This window comes from Myotis brandtii, unplaced genomic scaffold, assembly GCF_000412655.1.
Source record: "Myotis brandtii unplaced genomic scaffold, ASM41265v1 scaffold120, whole genome shotgun sequence".
Lineage (NCBI taxonomy): Eukaryota > Metazoa > Chordata > Mammalia > Chiroptera > Vespertilionidae > Myotis > Myotis brandtii.
In genome coordinates this window covers 5,802,293-5,813,517 of record NW_005354174.1, presented here as the reverse complement: position 1 = coordinate 5,813,517, position 11,225 = coordinate 5,802,293, and the positions used below count along the sequence as shown (strand labels likewise).

Here is an 11,225-nt window from a genome sequence, read left to right as displayed (position 1 = left end):
TGCGCCGGCCGCCAGTCAGGCAGCGCCGCGGACAGCCCTGGGGGCGGAGTGAAGGCCACCTCCGGTTGTGTCTGAGGTGGCAGACTTCTAAAAAATCTAAAATTGGCGGTGAGGAAAACCTGTGTAATAGAATAGTCCTTCCTGTATATTCTTAAGCCCCTGTTTTGAAATGTTATGATATCTCGGACCCGTGGGCAAGTCGCTCAACTTTCCTCAAATCTCGGTTTTCTCCTCTCTGTAGGAACAGGCCGAAATAAACCCTAGAGAGAAAAGTCCTCAGGTCTCATCGGGTTGAGAATCTTGGTGGCTTAATCTGTGGGATCTTTGAGAGCTCATAAACGAAGATATGGCAGCGGCTCAAGTACAGTATTTTTGTGTTTTTGTGTTTTTTTTTCGTTTTTTACTATAATACACTACAGTTGGTAAGAATCTTTAGACAGTTTGCGTTCCCTGTAGGACTCTTGCAAACATCCAACGAAATCACGGATGCGAGACTGTTATTGATTGATTGATTGATTTTTATTGTTTAAGGTATTACAAATAGTAGTACATATGTCGCCTTTCCCACCCCCTTGTTTTATTTCTGAAGAACCATACAAGTTTTCTTTTTATCAGCGCACAATTAGGGCCCCTACGAAAAAGCTTAGGATCCTCGAAAATGAAAATGAGGCCGCGTATGGTGTGGTCAGAGTGTCAACAGCAGGCAGGGAAGCAAGTGGGAAATCCTGCAGTGGTCTCAATTTTATCGGCACCAACATCCCTTTATATATGCTGAATAGCCTTTTAAAAATACTGTTCTGTAATGAAAACCATGGGTAATATAACCCATCCATACACACCTCCAAAAAACATCCCAGTTGTATGGAAAGGAGAAACATTGCAAAATAGCAAAATAGTATATAATTCAAAATATAAAAGCTAAAAAGTCTGTAGTAGAAAAATACAAAGTGTCGTTTGCTTGCATGCATAAACAATAACTGTTCATGCAAAAGCTACAATTGCAGTAGGTGTGTTCTATTGGTTCCTGAAGCATCAGCAGGTCTTTCTGTTGGTGGCATGGTTTTTCCAAAATAGTGTACAACTTCTTGGTAAAGTCTGATTATATCAAAGTATAATCTTCCATTGTTTTTCACACAGAAGAATTCTTAGAAATTTTAGTCCACATTAAAATGTCAAAAAGAATTGCTTGGCATCAGTCAAATGGAGTTAGAGTCTAGTCCTTAGACACATGAGTAGGTGTCTGGCAGGACATTGAAAAGTCTGACAGAACATGGGACAATATTTTATTGTGTAAGTTTGTTGCATTGCAGATGTCTAGCATTCCAGTTACATGCTACCGTCTCCCTTTTCCCTCAATGATTGTGATAACCCACAATTCCCTTACAGATTTCTAAAATGCTCTAGGAGCCAGTATGGTTGAGAGGCACAGGCTTAGATGTTTTCTGGCTCTATATTTGGCGTGCAGTTGGTTTGACTAGAATAGACAAAAGGGTTGGGAGGTCTACATTTTGTGAGAAGACTTTGAAAAGACAAAAAGTAACAAAGGTATGATAGAGTAAAAGAGTTATGGTATCCAGAACTCAAAAATAAGAGTGTGAGGGTGTCTAGGAAAGAGGTAAATCTATCATAATAAAAGGGTAATATGCTCATTAGACCGGACGTCATTCCGGACGTCCTTCCTGACCAAGCTGGGGCAGAGGGAAGCAGCCTGGGTCCCGAGTGCCTGCCAGTGGCTGGAGGAGGAAAGCCCGGGTCCTGCGTGCCAGAGAGAAGCTGGTGCCAGCAGCTGGGGGAAGGAAGGCCTATTCTTGCACGAATTTTTGTGCATTGGGCCTCTAGTAGGTAGAGAAAACTCTAGTTGACTCCCACACAAAACTGAAGACCTATCTCCCTAAGCTGGGAGGTAACAACACCAACAACAAAAATGAAAGCAAATGGAAATGTAAGGGATAGCTTGCAAAGGAAAACAAAAAATTAAAGAGAAATAAATAAAGAAGGAACTCAGTGAAAGTCTGACCAGTGGGCAGAGAAAATAGATAAGGGCACCATAGTAGAGACAGACGCTTTATAAATCCTGTATTTGGATGAGTCTGAGATTAAATCTGTGACTTTGTTAGAAAGAATTTGGTTTCAGGAGAGAAAAATTGGCAGTGGAAGAATAAAGAATCTAAAAGGTAGGATGAGCCCTAGCCGGTTTGGCTCGGTAGATAGAGCATCGGCCTGCGGACTGAAAGGTCCCAGGTTCGATTCTGGTCAAGGGCATGTACCTTGGTTGCAGGCACATCACCAGCTGGGGTGTGCACGAGGCAGCTGATCGATGTTTCTCTCTCATCGATGTTTCTAACTCTCTATTTCTCGCCCTTCCTCTCTGTAAAAAATCAATAAAAAATAGTTTTATAAATAAATAAATAAATAAATAAAAGGTAGGATGAGCCCAACAGGTGCAGCTCAGCCATTGAGTGTCGAGCCAGGAACCAAGAAGCCACTGGTTTGATTCCCAGTCAGGGCACATGCCCAGGTTGCCGGGAGGTGTGAACGAGGCAGCTGGTCAATGATGTTTCTCTCTCATTCATGTCTCTCACTATACCTCTCCCTTTCTCTCTCTCTCTCTCTCTCTCTCTCACACACACACACAAGTTGGGGTGATAAAAGGTACTACTATGGTTTAATCTTCATATATTTTCATTACTGTGTAATAGAAATATAAAGAAGAAAACTGCAAATAAATAAATGAATAAATAAATAAATAAATAAATATATTTTTTAAAAAAAGATAGGATGAAATACTGATGGAAAAAGTTTATTCACTAATGAGCCACACCTCAAGTAAGTACGGAGTCCTGCATAGCTGGGGAATGAGGATTACAGGCAGAGAGAGGCAGGAGCAAGAACCCAGGGATGAGAGAAATCAGATATGTTTGAAGACCAGCATGAGTGAGAGTTTGAGTTGTAGGATATGAGGTTTAGGGCAATTGGGCCATTATAAGGCATTGGGTTTTCATCTGAGTAAGATGGTAAGCCAGTGGGGCTGTGGGGCAAAGGAGTGGCATGAGCTGATTTACCTAGTAAAAGAATCACTCCAGGTGTTGTGTGGTGGTGACTAGGTTGGGCAGAAGCTGGAGACTAGTTGGGAGGTTACTGTGATGATCCAAGAGGAAAATGATGGTGGCTTGGACTAGGTGGAGGCAGCAGAAGTGGTAAGAAGTGGCTAGATCCTGGATATAATCTGAAGATAGAACCAAGATAGGATTTGCTGTTGGATGTGAGGGGAGAAGGGGCAAACATGCTATCAAGATGTTTGACCTGCCTGTCTGGAAAGATGGAGCTGCCATTAACCAAATGAGCAGGTTAGGGATGTGCAAGCCAGGGGAAATGGCTGCAGCCCAGCTTTGAATATGTTAAGTTTGAGGTGCCTGTTGGATATCCAAATGACAATGCTGAGAAGGCAAGTGGATAGACATGTGTCAAATTAAGGGGAGTCATTTGGGCTAGAGATTTGAAGTTAGGAGTCCTTAGCGTATTGATGGTATGTAAAGCCACAAGACTTACATTACAGAAATGTTCCTGACGTGTGTGTAGAATATTTGTTTTTGTAAATTGCCGATTTTAAACGCAGTGGTATTGGTATTTTCAAGTTTGTTGTGAATCATTTTGCAAAGAAAAATATGCTGTATTTTATCTTTAGAGTAAATTTCTTGGTCCTGTGTAGAATTTCTTCATGTCAAGTGCAGTTATATCAGGTAAACAAAGTCACAACTAAAATGTTCTATTCATTTGTTCTAGCCGCTATAACAACCACAAACTTAGTGGCTTAAAACAACAAAAATTGATTCTCTCACAATCTAGAATCTAGAATTCTAGAGTCTAGAAGTCAGTATCACTGGGACAAAATCAAGGTGTGTCAGGGCCATGCTTCCTCTGGAGACTCTAGGGCAGTGGTTCTCAACCTTCCTAATGCCGCGACCCTTTAATACAGTTCCTCATGTTGTGGTGACTCCCAATTTCATTGTTACAAGTTAGTCCTGTGCCGGTCCTGTGCTAGGGTCACGGGGCATGCAGAGATTAAAATGAATTAAGTTTACAATGTTCAAGAAAATCTTGGTCTAAGTCTGTATTCACTCCAGGTCACCTTCCAGGTGACTATTTGTTGAGCTCCTCCTATCAGTCAGGTGTTTCAGGCACTGGGCACAGATAGACACTGTTACTCTACCCCCTCCCACTTTACAGACGAAGAAACTGAGGCTCAGAGGTTATAGTGCAGTGGTTCTCAACCTTCTTAATGCTGCGACCCTTTAATACAGTTCCTCATGTTGTGGTGACCCCCAACCATAAAATTATTTTTGTTGCTACTTCATAACTGTAATTTTGCTACTGTTATGAATCGTAATGTAAATATCTGATATGCAGGATGTATTTTCATTGTTACAAATTGAACATAATTAAAGCATAGTGATTAATCACAAAAACAATATGTAATTATATATGTGTTTTCCGATGGTCTTAGGCGACCCCTGTGAAAGGGTCGTTCGACCCCCAAAGGGGTCTCGACCCACAGGTTGAGAACCGCTGCTCTAGGGGACCTTCCATCCTTGCCTCTTTCAGCTTCTGGTGGCTGTGGGCAGGCATTCCTTGGTCTGTAGCCTCATCACTCTAATCTAATCTCTGCCTTCCTCGTCACATAGCCTTTTCTTCTGTGTGTGTCAAATTTCCCTCTACCTTTCTCTTCTATAGACACCTGTGATTGTATTTAGGGCCCACCCAGATAATCCAGGGTAATCTCCTTATTTCAGATCCTTAATGTAATCACACCCTTTTTCCAATAAGGTGATATTTTCAGGTTTAAGGGCTTAGGATCTGATATTTTTGGGGGGCCATTGTTCAGCCTAAATGCAGTCACCTAAGCAATTTTTATTTATTGATTTTTATTTATTTATTTAATTTATTTTTTTTAGAGAGAGAAGAAAGGTGAGAAACATTGATTTGTTGTTCTACTTATTTATGCATTCATTGGTTGATTCTTGTATGTGCCTTGACCAGAGATGGAACCCAAACCTTGGTGTGTCAGGACGAGGCTTTAACCAACTGAGCCACTCCGCCAGGGTCAACTAAGCAATATTTAAACTGGAGTTCTGATATAAGTGATTACATACACTTAATAAGCAAACATTATTCCCTCATTTTCTCTCTGGTAACTTTTTTTAAAATATATTTTTATTATTATTTTTTAAATATATTTTATTGATTTTCTTACAGAGAGGAAGGGAGAGGGATAGAGAGCTAGAAACATCAATCAGCTGCCTCTTGCACACCCCCTACTGGGGATGTGCCTGCAACCAAGGTACATGCCCTTGACCGGAATCGAACCTGGGACCCTTCAGTCTACAGGCTGAGGCTTTATCCACTGAGCCAAACCAGTTAGGGTTCTGGTAACTTTTAAAATGTTCCACCAAAAGTCAAATTACATGACAACTCTGTGGCATAAGTAAGAAATGTGTCGACATCATTTGATGATACTAGGTTAAATATGCTTTGGCATTAAAGAACCATAATAAATTATGGTTGCACAGTTGCCTCCTCTTAAAGGACACTCAGGATCAAAGGCAATGTTTTCTTTCATCACTAAAATTTCTCTCAAGTGAGTATAGGTTACCTATAGTCTCAATTCATCTCAAAACATTCCAATGTTTTGTCAATTTCTGTAAAAATAGGTAATGTAATAGAAAGTAAAACTTTGATACATTTATGATTAGCTTATTTATTTTAAAAATTTTTTTATTGCTTAAAGTATTACAAAGAGTATTACATATGTCTCCTTTTTTCTTTTCTCCCATTGACCTTCCCCTGGCCTCCCCTACCCCCCAGTGTCTTGTGTCCATTGGTTATACTTATATGCATGCATACAAGTCCTTCGGTTGATTTAAAAAAATACAAAACTATAACTTTGGCCACAGGACCTCCAGGTTTTTATTTTCTGCGAACCATTCTGTACTACATCATTGTCAATTTATTTTATGAGCATTTACTGCACAGCACAAGCAATTACACATCAAAGGCATTCTCTGTATTTAGCCCTTTGCGGTCCAATTTTATTTTTGGAATTCAAATAGTCTGGTCCAAATTAATTGACGGGATTGAATGTTGAACCGGTTTGCGGTGTCGACCTCAGCCTCGACGTTGGACCTGCTACTAGCGCCTGGTCTGTCGAGTCAGCCTCGACGTTGGACCGAAAAGGGTTAATAGAAGCCTGGTAAACGGGTCTACACATTAAACATTGCCTTGGGACTTGCTTTGTGTCTTTTTGTTAAGAATGAATTTAACATTTGCTTAGCACCTAACAAGGTCAGACATACAGTTGTTTAAAAAACATACACAGAGGCATGCATAGACATAAACTTTGCTGGAATTAAACAATATTTAATACAACAAAATTAATTGCAAAGGTAACACTTGATCTTCAAAGAGGGGCATGTCAAAAGGACACAGGAGCCCTAGCTGGTTTGGCTCAGTGGATAGAGCGTTGGCCTGGGGACTGAAGGGTCCCAGGTTTGATTCCAGTCAGGGGCACATGCCTGGGTTCTCGATTGATCTCCAGTAGGGGGCATGCAGGAAGCAACCAATCAATGATTCTCTCTCATTGATGTTTCTATCTCTTTCTCCCTCTTTCTTCCTCTCTGAAATCAATAAAAATATATTAAAAAAAAAAAAAAGGACACAGGAACCAAACAGCAGGAGCGACCCATGGCCAAAGCTGGAGCAATCTGAGCAACAGTTAATGTAATGTAGACTTATTCCTCAAGTATAAAATAAATATGCACAGTCCACACTAATATAAGAAAATAATTGAATAAATAAATGAGGGAGGAGGGACAAATCTTGCAGAATTCCATGTTGAATATGTAGATCCTCTTCCCTCAAGGAGATGGAGCTCCCTTGAGTGTGGGCTGTACTTAATGACTCACTTCTGAAGCATGAAGTATGGAAAGGGAAAAATGGTAACTGTACAATGGAAAACTTGGCAGACATTACTTTAACCAAATAATCAAAGTTAAGGTCAAGTCCTTTATCAAGGGCTATTTTGGTCATATTAATGCAGAGCACGGGAATGACAAAGTGACATCTTTACATCACTGTGATGTAACAGTTATGTTTTATTCCTTTTCTGCTTAACCCTGATTTTGACTAATTGAAAGTCAGTCTCTCCAAAAGCTTCTTCTTGGAGTAGCTGAACATTTAGATGAGGTTAATGAATGTTACACTGACACAGTGGTTCTTCATTGCAGGAGATCCCCCTCCATACTCAGCACTGTTTTTGGGATTGTGTATGTGTATATGTATGTGTGTGGGGGGAGGGAGGGAGGAGTTGCTACATATTTAGTGGGTAAAGACCAGGGATGCTAAAAATCCTGTAATGACTTCCACAACAAAGAATTATCTGGCATCAAATGTCAATCGTGCTGAGGTTGAGAACCCTAAACTAATAAATGCATATGTCCAATAGACATTTTTTGGGTACTTATAGTATCCCTCACATAAGGCTACATTTTCCAGATGACACAGATAGGCCCTGCCCATCTCCTCTGGAAGCTTACCAGCATGTTGGGGAGTTGGATTACAGATGAAACAGTACTGTATATGACATTTTATATATAAAAGTCACTACTGTATAAGACAATTTATATATAAAGGCCATGCAACCCGGCCAGCATGGCGCAATAGTTGAGCATTGACCTATGAACCAGGAGATCACAGTTCAATTCCTAATTCCTGGTGGAGGTGCATGCCTGGGTTGTGGGCTAGGTCCCCAGTGTGGGGCAAACAGGAGGCAGCCTATGAGTGGTTCTCTCTCATCATCGATGTTTCTATCTCTCCCTTCCTCTCTGAAATAATAATAAAAGAATAGTTCAAATAAGTGTTTTGGATTGTCTAGAAAGGTAAAGAGTTATCTAAAATGGCTCTGTGTAGGAGACAGGACTTTCAATGGACCTTAAGTACTGGTGTAATGAGTAGGAAAGAGGAAACCGGAAGAACCATTTATTTTACTTAAGCAATACCCAGAAAAAAAAAGAAATACCAGGAGTAAAACATGATTTGAATAGTCATAAAGACTGTTGGTACACTCTTCTTTCCCATGCTACTTACAGTGGTGGGTGGGACCTTATAGTTTTTTCACACAAGCTGAGAAGAGGTTTCAATTGAGTAGGGTGCATCAGTGTGTTGAAATGATTGTGTACCTCCTCCCATCTTGAACCCCTGCCTGTATACGTTGTCCTTCATCTGAGAATAAGTGCCTCACAGATGTGCTTGGGCTAATATTCTTTTCCTTTTGGTCATATTATTCCTCACTGGTAACTTTACTCTTCATTCCTCTTTTTTGCCCTTTGCGCCCACCCTATTTTTTAATATGTGATGATGATTAGCTGTAGATTGTATGAGATTATATGTTGTTTATAGAACTTTATACCATCCACAATGATGATTGCAACACCTTCAAGGCTCTTTGGAAATAGATATTGTGGGGACTCCATTGGTTGAAAAGAAAGATAAAATTCTCCTTGCCAGACTTACTAAAGGGACTTGAAACATTTGTTAAAATGTATCTTGGCCAGTAGATGGCGCTCTCCTCCCTTTGTGTAAATATGTTATGAATGAATAAGCTCTCTTTGCCCTCCCTTCCCCCAAGCGCTGTTGTAGTGAAAACCAATCCATCTCCAAGTCCTTTCTAAATCTTTTTAAAAAATATATTTTTAAATTGAATTCAGAGAGGAAGGGAGAGGGAGAGAGAGATAGAAACATCAATGATGAGAGAGAATCATTGATTGGCTGCCTCTTGCACGTGATTGAGTCTGCAACCCGGGCATGTGCCCTGGACTGGAATCAAACCCAGGACCCTTCAGTCCACAGGCCCATGCTCTATCCACTGAGCCAAACCAAATCTTTTAAATTCATCCTCTTTTCTTTATTCTTTATTTCAGGTCCTTCCCATATCTCTCCTATGGTATTAGAATAATGTAATAACCTGCCTCTAGTATCCTTTGGTCCTAACCCAATATGTTATCATCAGAATCACTTTCCAAAAACACAGATTGTCAATGCCATGCTGAAAAGTGGTGTGTATGGAGGGTGGCAGTGGGGGGGCGGGTGCGGGATTCTCTATGAAGGCAATGGCAGGAACAGAAAATTCAAAGGGAAGTGGAGGCCTCTCTAGGTAACAGATTTGTCTCAGGGCAAGTGTGACTGGCTATTGTGGGAAAGGTAGATTCAGGTCCTCCTGCCAAGAAATTAGAACTTGCTCAATAGGCCTCAGTGGTTCTCGACCTGTGGGTCGCGACCCCTTTGGGGGTCGAACGACCCTTTCACAGGGGTCGCCTAAGACCATCGGAAAACACATATATAATTACATATTGTTTTTGTGATTAATCACTATGCTTTAATTATGTTCAACTTGTAACAATGAAATTGGGGGTCACCACAACATGAGGAACTGTATTAAAGGGTCGCAGCATTAGGAAGGTTGAGAACCACTGCCATAGAGAATCACTGGATTCAAAGCTGTGTTTGAACAAGATTAATGGGACCAGGCATGCGGATGGGCTGGGTGAAAAGGAAGAGTTCAGTGGAGAAAGCTTATAAGAAGGGTAAAGGGAGAGGCATAGCCATCTGATTTGCAGTTTGGAATACTCAGAGTAGTAGTTCCTCAACCACAATATTCATCTGTAAAATACTTAGTTACAGAATCAATGTCAGGAAACATCTAGGAAGTCAGGAATACACCCACATATTCTGATGTCCTGTGTGCACGTGTCTGTGTGGCCAGCCTTATGTTTTCTCACTGCCTCTGGGTAGATTAGTAGGTGCCAGAAGCAAAGCCACTACACTTGTTTTCAAGTTAGAAGCAGAAAAAAGAAAAACAGCTTGAGCTGCTTTCGGTATCACAGGCTTTCAATGTGTTATTATTCAACACTACAGTGTCAGATTTAGATTTTCCACCTCGAGGAATTGGGTTTAGCTTTAATTAGTTGCTGTGAATATTTCTGAGCCAACTCTTGGGAAACATTTATCTAGAAAAGTGGTTTCACTAAAATATAAGCTGGATTCAGGGTGTCATTTTTCTATCAAGCTTTGTATCATGTTCACACAGTTATAAATTCTCTCCCGCCATCTGGATGATTTTTGCCACCGCCCACCATTGTTATATCAGATAATTATTCATTATAATTTAAAATACTATAATATTGAGGCCATCTGTATTGCCACCCAAGCTCTATGAGTAGCTGCAGGACTTTAGATCATGAATATTTTTCAGAGAAAAGATGATGCAGGTTATTCTGCATAGAGGCAACTAATGCATTTTTCATCCTGCAACTCTTCAAAAAAACAAGCTTAAAAATACCAGACAAATGAAAAACAGACTTCAGCAGTTACATGCAGCTTCCTGAGTGACTGAAGAATGTGCCTCTTGTGGTTAAAATGAGGGATCTGTTTAATATGGACGAAATACCAACACTCCAGGCATTTTCATTGACATTTCACTGTGACTCTTTGAACTTGGGAGTGCTGACACGAAAACCTATTCTTGCTGCTCTGGAAGCCTGCAGGCAGACTCCAGAGCAGGGCAGGCGAGGTAAAAGGCTGTGTCCCTATCACCTTTTCTCTACTTGTGTCTTTGTGTTTATACTTCACTTTCATTTATACTGTTGCACTCCCCGGTTTCCCAGGATTCCTTTTCTGAAACCAGTTAGGAAACCAGGCAAGGGTTTGTTCTCATGCTCTCAAATCCCATGGCCTCGCCAACACTGGACTTGCGTACTGGACCAAAGTGAAAATATTTGTGGTGGGTATTTGTAAAGACCTTTGCCAAAGGTCAAAGAGCACGTCTGTTCCTTGGAACCATTAGTTTCCCAGAGGGGCTCTTGGGGCACATTGGAGAACAGATTCAAAGGGTGAAGGAGTCTAGGGAAGCCCCCTTCTGTGATTCCCCCCAGCGCCGGCTGGGCTGGGCTGGGCTCCGGGGCAGCCCGGTTGTCTGGCAGCAGCCCGGGAGAGACATGCTGTTTTGTTTAAATCCTCCACATTCTTTGCCATATCCCCATTGGCCGGATGGGGCTCCCCGCCGCGGCCGCTGCTGATGTCAGCCTTGCTGGCGCTGGCTCCTCCCGCACCCACCTCCCGGGCCCGAGGCACACTGCAGCTCCGCGCGGACTCTCCGGCTCTGGCGAGGTGGCTGA

At 41.4% G+C, this 11,225-nt stretch overlaps 1 protein-coding gene across 1 annotated transcript in view; it reads left to right on the top strand.

The window, feature by feature from the left end:
• The first annotated feature begins 31 nt into the window (after nt 1-31).
• PITPNC1 (phosphatidylinositol transfer protein, cytoplasmic 1) overlaps nt 32-11,225 on the top strand; it is a 222,602-nt gene continuing 211,408 nt past the window's right edge. Inside the window, exons 1-2 of the mRNA XM_005858679.2 lie at nt 32-108; nt 242-361. Of these exons, the coding sequence (XP_005858741.1) occupies nt 347-361 (15 nt within the window). The 5' untranslated portion in view covers nt 32-108; nt 242-346. The remainder of the gene's footprint in view (nt 109-241; nt 362-11,225) is intronic.